General features: G+C 36.9%; 3 protein-coding genes across 7 annotated transcripts; 2 read left to right on the top strand and 1 right to left on the bottom strand.

The window, feature by feature from the left end:
- The first annotated feature begins 446 nt into the window (after window positions 1-446).
- Window positions 447-7,027, top strand: LOC140863464 (uncharacterized). Its single transcript, XM_073266916.1, has 8 exons — window positions 447-1,266; window positions 1,619-1,744; window positions 1,814-2,011; window positions 2,248-2,472; window positions 2,560-3,678; window positions 4,062-4,349; window positions 5,176-5,629; window positions 5,898-7,027. The coding sequence occupies exons 1-8, from the start codon at window positions 643-645 to the stop codon at window positions 6,755-6,757; spliced, it is 3,894 nt and encodes a 1,297-aa protein (XP_073123017.1). The 5' UTR covers window positions 447-642; the 3' UTR covers window positions 6,758-7,027.
- Window positions 7,028-8,485: 1,458 nt separating this feature from the next.
- Window positions 8,486-12,697, top strand: LOC140864083 (uncharacterized). 4 transcript variants are annotated; one of them, XM_073267996.1, is made up of 7 exons: window positions 8,486-8,687; window positions 8,796-8,835; window positions 9,049-9,119; window positions 10,690-10,784; window positions 11,434-11,501; window positions 11,735-11,845; window positions 11,927-12,697. In XM_073267996.1, exons 1-7 carry the CDS (start codon window positions 8,519-8,521, stop codon window positions 12,057-12,059), a joined length of 687 nt encoding a protein of 228 aa, XP_073124097.1. In that variant the 5' UTR covers window positions 8,486-8,518; the 3' UTR covers window positions 12,060-12,697. The 4 variants fall into 4 exon arrangements, with proteins under 4 accessions (XP_073124097.1, XP_073124095.1, XP_073124096.1 ...); XM_073267994.1 differs by having other exon boundaries at window positions 9,049-9,125; XM_073267995.1 differs by having other exon boundaries at window positions 8,790-8,835.
- Window positions 12,698-12,836: 139 nt separating this feature from the next.
- Window positions 12,837-16,981, bottom strand: LOC140863167 (protein RMD5 homolog). 2 transcript variants are annotated; one of them, XM_073266378.1, is made up of 3 exons: window positions 16,908-16,981; window positions 13,270-15,306; window positions 12,837-13,103 (listed from the first exon to the last, which is right to left on the bottom strand). In XM_073266378.1, the coding sequence occupies exon 2, from the start codon at window positions 15,291-15,293 to the stop codon at window positions 14,142-14,144; it is 1,152 nt and encodes a 383-aa protein (XP_073122479.1). In that variant the 5' UTR covers window positions 15,294-15,306; window positions 16,908-16,981; the 3' UTR covers window positions 12,837-13,103; window positions 13,270-14,141. The 2 variants fall into 2 exon arrangements, with proteins under 2 accessions (XP_073122479.1, XP_073122478.1); XM_073266377.1 differs by lacking the exon at window positions 16,908-16,981 and having other exon boundaries at window positions 13,270-16,013.
- Window positions 16,982-17,621: the final 640 nt, after the last annotated feature.

The following is a 17,621-nucleotide window of genomic DNA, read 5'->3' as shown; positions in this document are numbered from 1 at the left end:
AATCTGTATGTAAGTTACAAAATTTTGAAATTGAATTTAAATTATATTTATTTTTTTATTAATTAAATTATTAAATATTTATAAAAAGATATATTTATTTTCTTTAACTATAAAAAAATTCACAAGTTCATTAATAAAATTAAACTATTTATATAAATTATGTATATATAAATATGTAAAATAAATTGATTGTTGATATATTTGAATTGAGTGTGAGATCCATAAAAAAGTTGTTTGAGTTTTTTTGTTATAGTGGAGATTTGAATGAGATTTTTGGTTTTTGATGCGGAAGAGTGGGGACCACAAAAGAATGGTGATAGGGGTGTTACCATTGTGGATGTCCTTATATATTTAATATTTTTTTTATTAATTATTATTTTTATTATCATTAAATAATATTATAATATTGGTTCTGAACAGCATATAATATAAGTTCATCCCTTTGGCCCTAAACCCTCGGCCGCCAACCTTCCCAACACCTCTGTACTTGGCTGCGCCTCTCCTCTACGTATTTTCTACCGCCGGCGGCGCTGCCGCGTCTGACGTTTTTCCCACATCTTCACTTTGATTCCACTGATCAGAAACGCCGCCAGGCCTCCACTACCGAATATCTACAGATTATTGCAGTTGTGATTGGCGAGAATGGGTAGCAAAAAGAGAGAATCTAGTTCCACAGAAGAATCTGGAATGAAATTAGCTTCTGAGCAGAAACTAAACTCAGGAACTGAGAATCCCAGTACAGAACCATTAAAGAAGAGAGTCAAGATAGGAAATAAGGAAAGTGAAGGTGTTGAAAACCATGGTCAGGATGAAGCTAATGTTGCATCAACCTCCTCGGAAACTCACATACCTTCTATGAATTCGATGGAAAACAAAAAGAAGAAGAAATTTTTGCACAAGGAAAGGCACAGGCTCGAGAAGAAGAAAGGCGATTTTGCTTCTAAAACAATGAACTTAGAATCAAATAATCAAAGCTTTGAGAATAATAGAACCAGTAGTAGCAGCGGCAGGCTATTGCCCGAGTTCCACATTGGGGTATTTACCGATTTGGCAGCTGCCGATGCAAGCATCCGGGAAGCTGCTTCCAAGGTGTTGGTTACAGAGTTGAGAGAAATTCAGAATGCGTACGATAAGTTAGAGAATAAGGATGAGGTAGAGGATAAGTCAAAACTGGAAGCGGAGAAGGATGATGGCTTGAATAACTGTGCCCCTTCGCTGAGGTATGCTGTCCGTAGGCTCATTCGAGGGGTATCCTCATCAAGAGAGGTTGGTTGTCTTTTCATATGTTTCTCATAGTGTTTTATTAATAGTTACCCTTTTTAACAATAGCAAAGCCACAATCTTTGTGTAGGATGAACAAAATTGAAGTTAATTAAAATGAGGGAAATCCTAGATTTGCATTAAAAAGTGTAAAGTAATAGAAAAATGTAGAAGTGAAGTGCGCACTTCTCGCCCACTGTGGTTGTGCCTCTGTATTTTAGACATGGGCTATATTATTTCTGATATGTGTATTATGTTTGAAAGCGAGGGAAGAACCATATAATCTATCTCCTGAGAAAGTTTCTGCATAACCTATGCCGTTTGTTTAACTACATGTGTTTACTTTATCCCTTTGCAGTGTGCAAGACAAGGATTTGCGTTAGGCCTCACAATTTTACTTGGCACAGTTCCTTGCATTAAATTGGAGTCATTGTTAAAGCTAATAATTAACTTGTTGGAGGTCACCTCATCCATGAAGGGGCAGGTAGGTTAATGCCATTAATTTGGTAATTCAGATTTGATTTCTTCATGTAAATTTCATCTGGTTTTGTAGGAAGCTAGAGACTGTCTGTTGGGTCGTTTGTTTGCATATGGGGCTCTTGCAAGATCAGGAAAACTTACTGAAGAATGGATTTTGAATGATAATACTCCACACATCAAAGAATTTACTAGTTGTGTTATTGCCCTTGCTTCTAAGAAACAGTATTTACAAGAGTCTGCCGTTGCAGTTATATCGGAGATGGTTGGGAAGGTACGTCATCAATTTATAACTACGAGGAGCAGTCTTGTTCTTGATATTCAATTCTACTGGTTTCTGTAATATGGTGGCTCGTGGTATGTCTCATGAAATTAAACCTTAAAATGTATTCTTCCTTGTTAGACATGCTACAGTCGAATTCCGACTCATTGCCTTTTAATTCTAAAATTTAATCAATGACAGGTTTGCATAAAATTTCCTCCTAATCATTTGTTTATCATGTTGTTTAGTTACCCGTTGAGGCACTGTTGAATCATGTTCTTGAAGCGCCAGGAATTCAGGAGTGGTTTGATGGAGCAACTGAAACCGGAAATCCAGATGCCCTGAACCTAGCTCTTAAAATTCAAGAAAAAGTCAATGTTGATGGTAAATTTGGAAAACTCCTGCCTTCTCCCTACAGTAAAAGTGCGTTTTTTGCTGCGGACCATCTGTCTAATATTTCCATCTGCCTAAAGGTGGTGTTCATATTCATTTATTTATAATTTGCATGCCTCCGAGGCTATTGGAGTATATGTTAATATGTTAGCCATAACACATTGTAGGAATCTTCCTTCTGTCAGCCAAGGGTGCATAGTGTCTGGGCTGTTTTGACAAGTATTCTTATACCTGATGCTTTTGATATAGATTCAGCATCAGGTTTGAATACTGTCAAGAAGCACAAAAGAAGTCGCCGGGGTAGCTCTGCGGAAGAAGATGTAAAAAGGGATCTTCAGTGTTTCTGTGAAGTGATTATCGAAGGTTCACTTTTATCCTCATCTCATGATCGCAAGAAGTTGGCCTTAGATGTAGTACTGCTTCTACTTCCAAAAATTCCTGCGTATTGTGTCTGTGTGGTGTTGTCCTACAAAGTTGTCCAATGTATAATGGATATACTTATGGCAAAAGATTCTTGGCTTTATAAAGTTGCTCATCATTTTCTCAAAGAACTATCAGAATTTGTCATGAATGATGATGTCAAGAGAGCTGAGGTTATTTTGGCTCTGCAAAAGCACAGCAATGGGAAATTTGATTGTGTTACCAAGTTGAAGACAGTGAAAGATTTGATGGCAGATTTCAAAACTGAGTCTGGCTGTGTTCTGTTTATTCAGAATTTGATAACCATGTTTCTGGATGAAGGTAACTCTTCAGATGAACCTTCAGATCAGAGCCAAACAACTGACGACAATTCGGAGATAGGTTCCATCGAAGATAAGGATGCTGTAGGGACACTAGGAACTTCTGAATTTCTGAAAAGTTGGATTCTGGAGTCCCTTCCTAGTGTTTCAAAGCACTTGAAGCTAGATCAAAATGCGAAGTTCCGTGTACAAAAGGAAGTACTGAAATTTTTGGCTGTTCAGGGTCTATTTTCATCATCACTTGGTACTGAAGTGACATCGTTTGAGCTACAAGAAAAATTTAGGTGGCCTGCATCAGCAATTCCTAATACTTTGAGTCAGATGTGTGTGGAGCAGGTACAACTTTTGCTCTCAAATGCTCAGAAAGGGGACGGGCCTCATTCCGTGGCTAGTGGTACTGATGCAAATGATCTTGGATCTTACTTTATGCGGTTTCTTAGTATACTATGCAACATTCCTTCAGTTTCTCTGTCAAGGGTCATGAATATTGACGATGAAAAAGCTTTCAAAAAACTGCAGGCCATGGAAAGCGAACTATCAAGACAGGTACACTGTCCCCCTAATAATTTATATTGCTTCACATGATATAGCATGTCAAGAAGATGGCTCCATTTCAACATTTATTTTTACTCGGACCTGTAGATTTTGTAATATTGTGATCGGGATTTGCAATTTTCTCTTTCCATTAACTTTATATTTTTCTTCTTTTGGGTTGTGTGATTTGGTTTTTTCCAACTTATCAAACTCTCTTCTCTTTATCTGTTTTATATATGGCCCATAAATGGAATTTTTTGAACACTTTCCCAGAACTCCACTGCAGTGGTTTTTATTCTGTTGAATCATCATTTTGATTGTTCACATGATGTTTGAATAGATTGGTGACTCTATTCAATGACATTCTTGGTTCTGTATGTGTTCCACTGTTGCAGGAGCGAAATTGTGGTCTTGGCATGGATGCAAATAAATTGCATGCTCTCAGATATTTGCTTATCCAACTGCTGCTTCAGATCCTACTTCATCCTGGGGAATTCTTCGAAGCGGCCACTGAACTTCTTGTATGTTGTAAGAAAGCTTTTGGCTCTTCGGATCTTTTAGGGTCCTCCAGTGAGGACGAGTTGGATGGGGATAATGATCCCGAGTTAATGGATGTTGTTGTTGATACAATGCTTTCTCTATTGCCACAGTCATCAGCTCCTTTGCGGTCTGCTATTGAACAGGTGAGTAGCAGCAGCAGAAACCATGTCTGCTGACAAATGTTTCAAGTTATGCTCGTATTTCCCCTTAACTTTAATTTTCTCGGAAGCTATTGGACTATTTCTCGTGGTACATGAGATACTGTTTCGATGTTCTTTTAGGTGGACAGTATTAATGTATTATACAGTGAATTTATCTATTTTTTTAATTAATACTGTCATATTGTCTGTATGTTCCACTCCCTGTCTACTTGCAGTTGTTTTTGTATCCCAAACACTTTTTAGCTCATTTATATTATTATTATTATTCAAGCACAGATGCTGATTACTAATAGTTGTCATGGAATGCACTTCAGGCGAACTTCAATGATGCTCCATCGGGTTTTGCTATCAATAAATTTGTGCTATGAGAGTTTTCGTATAGTTGTAGCATCTGTGGTAAAAGATAAAATAATTGATATGATAACGAATTGCTTGACCATCGGGTGTTTCTTTAATGATAGCTCGTAGACTACACGTGAAGTTGGCTTAAGAGAAGTGATCGACATGGTGAAGAGTAACATCATTGCCTTATAATTATGCCTATCATATTCCTTGAATAATCATTTAATTCCGTGTACAAGGAGCACATAGACCTGAGCTTTTCTGAGAAATGAGCTCTTTGCAGACCTATCTTTAAATATTTTCATTCCTCTAGGCTGTGCGAGTGTATGACTGCATGCAGAATTATTGGTATATGATGCTTTAGTTTTTTCTGTTGCTTGGATGTGAATAAATTGGCACAAAACTATTCGACCTAGTCTTGTTTCTTTTGTTATTTTTGAAATAATCATTAATTTTCGCTTTACAGGTTTTCAAATATTTTTCTAACGAGGTCACTGATGATGGGTTACTGAGGATGTTAAGGGTCATCAAAAAGGATTTAAAACCTGCTAGACATCAGAATACGGATGGTGGTGATGATGATGGTGATGATGACTCGGATGAAGAACTTCTTGGTGTTGAAGATGCAATGGAATCGGATGAAGCCGAGACAGCTGAAACTGTAGACACTGATGAGCAGACCGATGATTCTGAGGCAGTGGTTGGAACTGAGAACATTCCCACTGAACTTACCGAGGCTTCTGATGATGATTCTGACGATGGGATGGACGACGATGCAATGTTTCGAATGGATACTTATCTTGCAAGAATATTTAAGGAACGGAAAAACCAAGCTGGAGGTGAAACGGCCCATTCTCAGCTGGTGCTCTTTAAACTTAGAGTTCTGTCTTTGATGGAGATTTATCTGCACGAAAATCCAGGCAAGCTTAATTATACATCTTCGTTAAACCTTTGTGTATGCGTGGTATGGCCTTACCATTGTTCTTGCTAAGTCATCTTTCTATTTATTTTATATTCATTGATAAGTGATTCGATCATACAGACATAACTATTTGAGTTTGGTCGATTTCTCTTTGTTTTTACTCTTAATTTATCCTGAAAAGCTGCCTTTTTTTTTAACCCTGTATCTTGTCTCACATCAATGGTCATGGCGTAAAGATATTGACGTCCTAATCTAATATGCCACAGGTAAAACAGAGGTATTGAAAATCTTCTCAAACCTGGCTCAAGCATTTATTAATCCACAAACAACAGAAGGTAGCGAGCAGCTTGGTCAGCGCATTTGGGGGATTATACAAAAGAAAATTTTTAAAGCTAAGGACTATCCTAGAGGTGAGACAGTGCAGCTTGCAGTGCTCGAATCACTTTTGGAGAAGTACCTGAAGTTGGCAGCAAAGCCTTTCAAGAGAAAAAAATCTGCTTTGAACCCATCAAAGAAGAAGCAATCCGCTTCCTGGAATCGGCACAAAATGATCAATTCGCTTGCTCAAAGTTCGACATTTTGGATCCTAAAAATCATTGATGCCAGAAACTTCTCTGAGTCTGAACTGCAAAAGGTTTGTGACATATTTAAGAATGCTCTAGTGACCTACTTTGATAGCAAAAAATCACAAATGAAGCCGGACTTTCTGAAAGAAATATTTAAAAGACGACCGTGGATTGGTCGACACCTGTTTGGGTTCCTTTTGGAGAGATGCGGTAGAGCCAAATCACAATTTAGGCAAGTTGAAGCCCTGGATTTGGTGTCCGAGATATTGAAGTCACTCCATTCTACCAATACTGATGAAAATGGAGCACAATTGGCAAAAAAGATGCTGAAAAGCCATCTTCCAAAACTCTGCAGTTTGATCGAGCATATGGCAACCAACATGCCCGAAAAGCAGTCAAGACGAGCTGAGGTGCGAAGATTCTGTGGCAAAGTATTCCAGATTCTAACTACTTGTAATCTGTCCTCTAGTTTTCTTAAAGCTTTGGAACCAGATGGTCATGCTTCCTGCGAATCCCAACTCGGCGACGTGTTTCTTGCTCTGAAAAAACGAGAGCAGTAATAAAATGGTATTTTGGTGGTGGAGAAAGCTGTGTTCTTGGTATTTCTTGGATTCATTTTCAGGCTTCGATACGGAGATAAACGCGATACTTCCTGGGAATTGGGATTCACAGATGAAGCCCGAGTTTCTGAAAGAGAGATTTGGCATCATTGTTCTGTTTGGGGACATAAATTTTGATTATTTGTCTTCTCCTGGTGAGCCTGTTGGCTTGGATTTGTATGAATCGACTGCTGCTTATAATTTTCTGATATTTAGTTTACTTATTTATCATTCAAGTGCGGAGGTTGGCGGTGAGTGCGTCATCTATGAGTGTACTTATTTTTGACTTTATCTGAAAACAATATCATAGTTTAATATTATAAAGATTAAATTGATACATGCATGATCGATTATTATATATATACTAGTCACAGTGTACAAGCGATGCGTGTACATAAAATAAATGATACGATTTTATTATTTTTATAAATATAACAGTAAAATGAATGATACAATATTGTCTACGTTCTCCAAAGAGGAAACCATAAATTTACAGTTTTTAAATTTGAAATTTGATACATCAACATACCAAATATAGTTATTATCATTCTCTCAAATTTTATATAATATATATATATATAGAGTTTTGCTATCCTGCCCACCCACCGTGCCCACCTAATGTGCCCACCATGAGGTGACACTCAACTATTGGACGCACAATTCATCACATCCAATAGTTGAGTGCCACCTCATGGTGGGCACATTAAGTGGGCACGGTGAGTGGGCAGGATAGCAAAATTGTATATATATATATATATATATATATATATAACTAACGATAATAGTACTCAAAAAAAAACTAACGATAATAAAATAGAAAATCTAAAATAGAATTTTTTTTATTATTCTTATTATATGATAATCTATTTTGCCAAAATATTGTTTAAAAAAACATATAATATAATTTTTGGTTTTATAATACATTAAGCACAAGATAAATAAATTCACAAGAACTCTTGTGAGACCGTTTCACAGATCAATTTCGTGAGATGAATCCTTTATTTGAGTCAATTATTAAAAAATATTATTTTTTTGTGCCAAAAGTATAACTATTTATTAAATATGAGTAAGTTGACCCATCGAGTTGACCCATCTCTCATGGATAAAGATGTGTGAGACCGTCTAACAATAGACCTACGCAAATAAAATATATTAAAATAAAAATTCAATCTAAGGATCCCAATTGCTAGCTTAAGGTTACCGACTTGTTAATTTTTAAAATATATAAAAATAAAAATAAAATGAAGGAGTTGGGGTTAACGAGCCCAAGCATTATTTTGCACCACCGTTTTTATACATGCATATATATTTAAAAAAATTGTTTTAAATAATTACGTAAAAAATTCAAAATTAAAACTTTACAGATTTCCTACTCCTTAATTTAAAAATAAAAATAAAAACGAAAGATTTGAGTCAAGGAGTCCGTCACTTTATTTCAAAGAAATATAAAAATAAGATTCTAATATACGACGTCAATTGATTTCTTACCTTTACCTTATTCAACACTGCACTCAAATTCTAAAAAAACAAAAGATAATATTAAGCATTATTATTTTATCCAAGTACAAATAAATCTAATGAAAGTTTTTTTTTTTAAATAAATCTTTAAATTTAATGAAAGTTTATTCTCAAGAAAAAATATATATGGAGAAAGACAAGTCTCCCACTCCACACGTTACTTTAAAACACTCGCAAAACTTAGAAAATGGATTGGATAGAGTGATGGCTTTTGCGTGTAGCGCTTCCCTTCTCCCTTGTTCGCATTCACAGCTCTCCAGCTTCACCTTCAACCACAGACGCCCCGCCGCTGTTTGCTCTTTCTTCGCGCCGCACAGCAGACGATTGGTCTCCTTGTCTCTTCTTTTCCTCAACTTCTTCTCTCTGCCCAATGGTATGTGACACCGATTGATGCCTGTTTTCTTGAATTGTGGTGAAACCATCACTCCCATTTCTTGTTTTCATTTGTTTTGTCTAATTGTGGTGATTGGGGAAGTTGCAGATGCTGTGGGGGTCAGCATTTTGGACAAATACGTCAAAAAGTAAGGATTTTTAATTAATCTACTTCTCTCTCAGTGTGATTCTTGGGGATTTAGTTGTTTTAACTTATTATTGTAAATGGCACCTTATAATACTTGTGGGCATAATTCTTGGCAAGCCATGCTTTAGCTGAAGTTCCAGTCTAGTGCTGGCTGTTACTTGATAAATAGCTTTGTTGATATGTATGATCTCTGTTTTGGCCAACTTCTATCCAGGAAAAAGCTTGATCCTCTAGAGACTTACATACCAGCTGTTTTGTTGACTGGGCTACAGATGAAGGAATTAGGTGATGGTTCTTCACTTCTTTATGCAATAATTGCTGATTTGGCCTGGGTAGAACATGCTCGATAAGTTACAAATGGGATACGAATCAATGTGTAACAGAAGTTTTCTCACTACCATTTTCTTTGCCTTTCTGAATAATTCTGGAGTATGTATGGTTATGGGTCAGATTGTAGTCCATTGGAGTTGAGCTTAATATTTGGGATTTTTGGTCTTTTATCATTCTGTTGCTTGTTCTACTGCTGCATTTATTTTATTTTCTGTCAGTCCCTTTCCCTTGTTGCTACTGCACAACTTTTTATAGTAACAAAGGGTATATCACGATTAAGCAATGACGGGATAGAGAATATTATCCTACAAACTCGCAAATATATAATATCCTATCAAATAAAAGACTATTACCATAATCCACACTGACCCTCAAGCTTGACCTTAGATTCATGAGACCAATTTCGCCAATGAGAAATTCATGAGTTTTTTCTAATGGGCTATGAAAGTTTAAATTGTTTATAATGGTTTACGATGACTCCTATTGCAAGTTGGGTTAACGATTTTTGTAAAGAAATGACGGACACAAAGTAGTTGCTATATGGGCAATTGTGTAGTCGCTCTTGCATGGGCCCGAGCTCGGGGCGCGACAGTATAGTATTAGAGACGGTCATCTACAAGAACACCGGTAGATATGTCTTATGTAGAGAAAGTGCTGAGTGTATGAGACTCACATCTTGAACCTACGGGGCATACTGTTATATTCAGGAGCCACCTCTTGAACCTGTAGGATCCATCTCTAGATGCTCCGCGCTAGTGGGTTGTTGGGTTAGACTGTGATGGATATGAAACAGTTGCTATAGAGACCCATTGTGTCGTCGCGCTTGTGCCTGTATGGGCCTGGGGCGTAACATCTTTTGTGATAAATCAACTAGTTGGTTAGGAGTAGGAATTTATTCAATATTGAGGCTGCGATCCTCTATTTGTCCTTTGATGATGATATTGACACGGTGAGTGCATATTTTGATGTTACTAAACTTGCTACAAAAGCAAGGTCTGGGCCGTTATGTGAGAGATAAATGAGTTCCCCAACGAGACATTGATGTCTTTCTTGTGAGAGATAAATGAGTTCCTCATCCCTTTTTGTGATGCCCTAAATTCTGAAACAGTGCTTCAGCCTGTACCATTAGCTATTTGTTTCCAGCTTTTCCATATTACCTGCTTCCACTGAGAATTTGCCAATCAGTAGTTTCTTTTGGAGTTCACTTCTGTTGGAATTCTTTGACTCCAGAACATGCCTATTCAAATACGTAAGCTAACTACGCTTTTCTCAAGAATGCAATTATTTTATAAACTAGAATCCATAATAAATCAGAACAACATTCATGAGCGGATTTATAGTCCATCTGCTTATTCCTGGCTTACTACTTGATTTTCCAGAATATATAATGGCAGGCCGTGGTTATCTAGATCATGGATTATTTCTGATGCTTGGAAACTAAGTTAAATGATTCTGTGCCCACTGATTTATAGAAAATATTACAATCTTGAATTGATATATTTGTAAAATACTGATTTCACTGTAGAGCATTCGTTGGACGTTGATCAACCTAAATTTGCCGATTGCCGGAGTCTCTTACGATCTGGCCCTGCTTCATCTTTCCGTGTTAACATTCGAGCTGTAAGTCGCAGTGTTTGTATTATTAGCCTTTAATCAGTTTATCTTTATTAATGATACACATCCTTTATTTTGGGCTTCTCGGTTTATTTTATTTTGTCTTATGTGGAGTGTATTTCCAATAATTAAGTGCCATCCAAAATTAACTTCCACTTTTGCTGCCCATGTAGCAGCTAGTCTTAACAGAGGACACTACTAAGATGAATAAATCTTGATTCAAGTTTACCCCTTGGTATTGGTGCCAGCTCCAATTTCAATATAGATAGAACCATCGAATTTGTGCAGGCGTCAACGGCTATCCCGGTTTTTTACTTGATATAAGCTGGCAGTAGCTAACTCAGCCAAAAGTGAACCCAATTCCAGTCACTTTATACCCCACTTTGAAACTTCTAGTGTCTGCCTCGTTCCAGCTCATAAATGAAGGTGATATTGAGAGAACACAGATAGTAAGAATCATGAACCATGTCTCAATGCAATGTTTTCCGACCCCCAATAAAATATCCAAAACTAAGTGTTGCAGTTCTCAAGTAGTACAAGAAAAGGTTTTGTGAGCAGTACAATCCAGAATTACCTTGGATGTGATTTAACATGAATTTTCAAGATAGATTCCACCATGGTGTGTAATAGTCATAATTGATTACCCATTTTGCAGGTAGCAGAATATGCTTCTGATGCCGGCAATGGCAAATCTGCTTTCAGTGCGGTTGATCAGTGTTTAAGGTATTATTTTCGCTACCTAGTCGTGGTAGTTCTGCTGTGATGCAGAGTAACACAAACACCTGTACTTGCATAAACCAGCCTGCTAATGAGCACCAGATTGTTAGACTGTGCACTCCCCGATTCGGGCGATACTATTACGTATCAAAACTGAAGTCGCTATTGATTTATCGTTTTCATTTGTCAAAATTCCATTTAAATCTGAAACAATGTGAGTTTATTTCTACTTCCTGTAGAGCCTTGGAAGAACTCGACTCTCTGCTTTTGCAAGCATCAAGAAATCAATCCAAGGCTCCAATTGAATCAATGAAATCGAAAATTGTTGCTGCTCTCGACGCAATGGATAGGTAATCAATCAGTACATGAGATGATTTATTAGCAACAAAGTTTTTAACAAGCTCTTGTGGAATTTGTTCTCTGCTTGTCAGCCTTCTCAAGTTCGTGCCGTTGGAAGTGCTTGACAAAGCAAAGGCTATGGCAGACGCGTATTTCATTCCAGATGAATATTTGGCGCCTGAAAACCCCAACCCTCAGTTAAAGCAGCTTGAATCAATATTGTGAATTTTATATCAACTGGGATAATATTTGCACTCGAGATTCAATTACCCAGGAACTGAGTTTTTGCAGCTCTTCTTTACTATTTGAAAAATTAATGCATCAAGTACTAACCTGCATTCCCGATGGCCAATTGTTGTACACAAATTAACATATCATAAACCTTGATTCATGGTGTGTGCTATGCTACTGAAGATTGGTTTCATACATGGCACGACACAAGTTTTTGTGGCCATCCTCAGACGGAGACGTCTATCAAGTTGAATCAAACTTAGGCAGGCATACTACTGCGACCGTCCTCGACGGAGACGGCTATCAAGTTGAAAGATTCAGAATTGGATTGTAATATAACAGACAAGCAACGGCCTACGAAACACCCGACATCACTTCTCAATGGTTCCTCTGTATTGGACTTTGCAGGTGGTTAATAATGGAGAAGACAAGTGTGGCTGTGATTAGAAGTTTATTATGGATGTTGAATTTGTTGATGCTCATTTAATTAATTAATTAATGGTAGGATATTGGTATCTGGATGGCAACGGGGCGGTATTGGCCAAATTCGAGATTGATGCAGTTTCATTTTAGACCTGTGGGTCTAATCCTGATTGAATTTGTTAAAAATTATATAAATTTTTAGTTATATATATTTCAAGCCTGCTATATAAGTAGGGATGTTAAAAAGAATTTAATGAGATGATCTCACAAATTAACAGAAAACTTGTGCACGACTTGCAAGATGTACAAAGATATTATTTTTACTTTACTTATAGACAATATGGGTGCTTTGGTCTAAATTGAACTATAAATTTTTATTATTGAACTCTTTACATCACAAACCGATTATACAAACAAAACTGAGAAACACATCAGCAATTCTAAAAGAAAAAAAAATTACATAAGAAATGTAGTTTTATTTATTTATTTATCTATTTTTTTTTTATATATATAACAACAAATAAGAAAAATTCTGCTGGTCTTATGGATCCTCAACAAGCGCTTAAGATGTCACAGCACTCCTCCACGCAGCAACAGCAACATAATGCCGCCAGGCTGCAATATCAACAAATTAATAAATAAATAAATGTTACAATATTAACATTCTTAACAAATCATCAAGAAACGTAACATATTTCCCTAACCATCAACAGAGTTTACATTACTAGAAATGCATATTATCTAAAAATAAACTTTAGAAAAAATCAATGAACATACATACCATCCTTGCAAAAATCCCATCTTCCTTCTCGGGGGCGCGGCCGCGTACTGCGGCGGTCCCTGATAGTAGCCTTGATTTGGGTATTGATAAGCATACTTTGGTTGATTATTCCTCTTCATTTTCGCTATCGAATTCGAATGCTTCTATGAATCGTGATGGAGATAAATTTCTTTTCTTGTTTATTATGGAGGAGGAAACAAAAGGAGTACTTTAGTTGTAGTATGTATGATAGGGAAGGTTTCTGGGATATATTTATAGAGTTCTGAGTGTGAAAAGAAAGCTCTAGAAACAAGTCGCAAACGTAGGTGAGTTGGCTAAGTTACTTCGTTATTATGATACATATATTTTTTTATGATTTATAATAACAATAATAATAAGTCGGTGAGCCAAGTGGAAATGTGTATGTGTGACAACTAATAAAGATTGAAATTTTCTTCATCTTACTTCGCAACTAAGGTGTCACTTTTTTTAATTTTGTATGTAAGCTCAATATATATCATGTCAAAGACGTGTTACACGTTATAAGATACATAAGATAAGGTTTTTCATCAATTTTATTTATATATATATATATTTTCGGAGCTAGCGGAGCAAATCGAAACTCCGGTGGTGTTTATTACTTCTTGTAAACCAAATTGCTCACATTTTTATTATATGGAGTACTAAAACATACCATCGGGTTTTAGACCAATTCCGATGTTGCCCCAGAATACCCTAGGTGCAGGGTATATATAGGCAGATGATCAACCATACAATTTCAAAGATGGGATACCATAGATCGAGAAGAAATCTTTATTGGAGCTAAAAAGTATGGCATATATTTGGGAAAAGAGTATCTACAAAACAAGAACAGAATTGAAGATCCTACCATATCAGAAATAGAGTTGCCTGCATTGTGCTGCTGAAGCATCTAGAGGGCAGTACGGACACTTGAAACTCCGAGAATTTCCTTTGGAGAGTTTGTGGATGGACTGCTTGCATAGTACGTGCCCACACGGCAACATCATGGGAGGGTTTTCTTCACTAGCCTGCTCTCGACTAACGGGGCACACAAAGACCGAATGAAATCGAAATTCTTCCCCCAACTCGACTTCTACGGGTAACTGCTTCATATCTTGCCACTCCTGTTTTGTTGGAGACATTAATCTGACCAATTTTAAGAGTGTAGGCAGCCCTTCTAACCCAGCTGCCAAAGCAACTTTCAGAGGGTTCTGAAAGGATTGTCCAGCAAAATTGTAGAACGCCTGCATAATCTCACCAGTCAGCTTTTCCAAATGGATTGGGGCGACCAAATCAGCATACGGAGATTTTTCGAGATTCGCTCCCCACAGTAGGCTACCCATTAGCTTTTGTACCTCTGTCATGTGACGAGAAGCTAGAGGACCAAGGTGCTTTCTGGCGTATTTGAGTGCGTCCGCCCGGCCTTGATTCTCTAAGATGTCTACAAACTGCAGCTTGCGAAGTTTTAGCTCGAGATCAGAACCAGATTCGTCAAGTTTCTCACGGTTTGCAGCCACCCAGTTCAGAGCAGGCTCAAAATTTCTACACTTCATGGCCTCCAGAATTTCGTGCATTTCTTGAAATTGCAACTTCAGGGAAATTGATTCGTCTCCACCGGCTTCTTTTAGTAAGCAGTCTACGATATCAAATTGACCTTCACGGTAGAAGTGGTCGATGATGATCTGATTAACTATACCCGGTTCAAAATCAATATTTCTATATGCCTTTGATATGTCAGGATTGAATGATTTCTCAAGAAGCTTCTGAAACTTGGTGATATTTATATTGAGTTCTCGCTGCATTCCATCAGATTGATTGTTTGAGCCAACCACTGCATCCTTGGCTTTCTGATTCGTGAGAATTAATGTCTGATGAATGTCAGCCGCTTTACCTGACTGAATACTCGATAATGTATGCTCGAATTCGTTACCAACTTGGTCAATCAACTCTTTGGACAACGAACATGATAGCTTTTGCTTCTTTGCTACCCTCTCAAATGAATCTTTAATGGCATTCAGCTCCATACTTAACTAGCTTCTGCAAAAAGCAGCTCAAATAGTTATCATCAGAGGAACAAGGTGTCTAAATTAATTACTATTTTATGCTCTGTGCTGGTATGCACAATTTAATAACAGAGCGCTCAGTAGATACTGCAAAATTAAGGATGATGAGTAGTTGGGCAGTGATCAAATTATTACTCGAACATCAAAGAATTTCGGGGAAAAAAAATACAGAAGGTATTGTGGCCACCATAACACCTAGTTCAAAACAATGGATGGTTTGCAATCTAAATAACGTAAGAAAATCAGGAATGAGCTATTGTGGGTAAATGACAATTTAAAAGATCCACAAAAACCAGATACAAGTTTTTAGTAACTTGTTCCACTAATTCGCATAAAGTTCAATTTTGCAAACTATAATCTATATCTTCCATATTCACATTATTTCTTAATCAGTCAGGGCAGCACTGGTTATTTGAGAAAGTCAGTAAATTAATTTAGTTTCCCAAAGTTGGCCCGAGAATTTTAGATTATATGCTAAAGATTATAAACTCCATGACTGGGAGAAAACAAAGAAAATGCTAAACTTGGAGTATTTTTATGACAACCTACAAGGAAGTCAGAATATCACATTGAAATCATTTCCAAAATGAAAATTTCAACAAATAAATATCTGAAATATTGTGGATACAAAATGGATAGATTCTGTAAAAGTCCTATATCACTAAATTCACTGATATTAACATGAATTAGCAGATTAATAATGACTGGCCTGTCTAAGTAACACTCATGGAAATATGTCAGTGACATGGTTTCAACAAAAAACTACCATGCCCAAGTAAAATGATTTGACCCCGGTGAATAATATACCAGGATAATTACCCTTACTGGATCCTTCAGATTACTTCTGGGTTATGTCCAAGTAGTGTTAATTACTCCAACCATTTTACGATTAAAATTGAGTATTAAAATGAATACAACATCATGAATGGTAGATCTCAGTTAAATATAAATGGTAAGAATGTAAATCTCAGTCAACCTCAGAATGCAGGATCACTAAAAATAGCAAGCACACATAAACTTAGCCGGGCCCATTGCAGGAAATTCATCAACTTGATAATTCTGTGCGATGAATGAACCAAACCAAAATCAAGAAAAGAAGAGAAAATCACATCAATTAAATAGGGAGTATAATATATCTTCTTGCAAGAATGTATGCTTTCGTTTCATCATAAATAAAAACCAAATCTCTTTAACCCTAAAGAAGAGCAGCATTCTTGTTTTCCTCCAGTTTTTCCCAGGGCAGAAAACGCGGAAATATTCAACAAATTTCGAAACCCCCATTAATTCAGGACAGCTACAAGTATTCGAAGTAAAGTGAGCAATAAAACTACATCAACGTGGAAACAAATTCTTAAAAAATAAATTCAAAACCAATTCCACATCTTTTTCGGTATAATAATTCGTAATCAAAGAATCGTCACCGCACATTAATAAATCATGTATGCCCCTACACTGAAGAACTTAATCGAAGAAAAATTCAAATTTCGAGAATCAATAGCTTGACAAAAATGAAACAAACCCGTAAATGAAAATTGGAAAAAAAGAAAAAAAGAAAAAAAAGGGTGATATACATACCGAAATGAAGGATTCCGAAGCGGATTTGTGAATGGAGGTAGAATAGGGAGTGGCGTTGGATATCAGGAAAGGTGTTGGGTTCTTCCGCAGGAAGGTAGAACGACACGTGTCAATAGTTATATTACCAAAGTGACCCCGAGTCAAAATTAGTAATTAGTATCTAATCCGTCCCATGTGAGGTTGAGGATGATATCATTAAAACGTAATTATGAAAAATTTGTATATATATTTAAAATGCAAAAAAACTAATTTGATTACAAGTCATAAGATTAAGAAACAAAATCCTTTATTTAAAAAAAATGCAATTAAAGTAAGACTCCTGTGAGATTGATTCACGGATACAGAGAGATCCGTGAGATGGGCCGACCCGATACAATATTCGGATCTTAGGTCAAAATCAGCTCACTTTTCAATTCTGATCGGTTTTCCATAGAGGAGATCACGTAAACTCCGTCGCCAAGACCTATGGCTCTCACAACCTCTGCCACCGCCGCTTCGCCGCGCCTGGCCAACCCCTTCCTCCACCCCTCCACCACTCACGCTGCACTGGGGCCTTCAATTCCCACCAAAACCGACGCAATTTCCCCTCTTTCAATCAAACCGAGATGAAATTGCTCTCTTCTTCGGATTCGTCGGCGCCGCTATAGCCCTTGTATGTATTCTCATGTAAATATTTTATGATTTGTCCCCCTTGATATGATTATTTCTTAATTT

Source organism: Henckelia pumila, chromosome 4 (genome assembly GCF_033568475.1).
Source record: "Henckelia pumila isolate YLH828 chromosome 4, ASM3356847v2, whole genome shotgun sequence".
In the NCBI taxonomy this organism is placed as follows: Eukaryota; Viridiplantae; Streptophyta; class Magnoliopsida; order Lamiales; family Gesneriaceae; genus Henckelia; species Henckelia pumila.
This window is presented reverse-complemented; position numbering and strand designations above follow the sequence as displayed.

Bases quoted from the DNA above. Each gene is read 5' to 3' on its own strand.
- LOC140863464 (XM_073266916.1), top strand. From the start codon at position 643: ATGGGTAGCAAAAAGAGAGAATCTAGTTCCACAGAAGAATCTGGAATG. The intron at 2,473-2,559 runs GTGGTGTTCATA...AACACATTGTAG, and splicing joins ATATTTCCATCTGCCTAAAG to GAATCTTCCTTCTGTCAGCC. The intron at 4,350-5,175 runs GTGAGTAGCAGC...TTCGCTTTACAG, and splicing joins TGCGGTCTGCTATTGAACAG to GTTTTCAAATATTTTTCTAA.
- LOC140864083 (XM_073267992.1), top strand. From the start codon at position 8,519: ATGGCTTTTGCGTGTAGCGCTTCCCTTCTCCCTTGTTCGCATTCACAG. The intron at 8,836-9,048 runs GTAAGGATTTTT...ACTTCTATCCAG, and splicing joins TTGGACAAATACGTCAAAAA to GAAAAAGCTTGATCCTCTAG. The intron at 11,846-11,926 runs GTAATCAATCAG...TCTGCTTGTCAG, and splicing joins GCTCTCGACGCAATGGATAG to CCTTCTCAAGTTCGTGCCGT.
- LOC140863167 (XM_073266378.1), bottom strand. From the start codon at position 15,293: ATGGAGCTGAATGCCATTAAAGATTCATTTGAGAGGGTAGCAAAGAAG.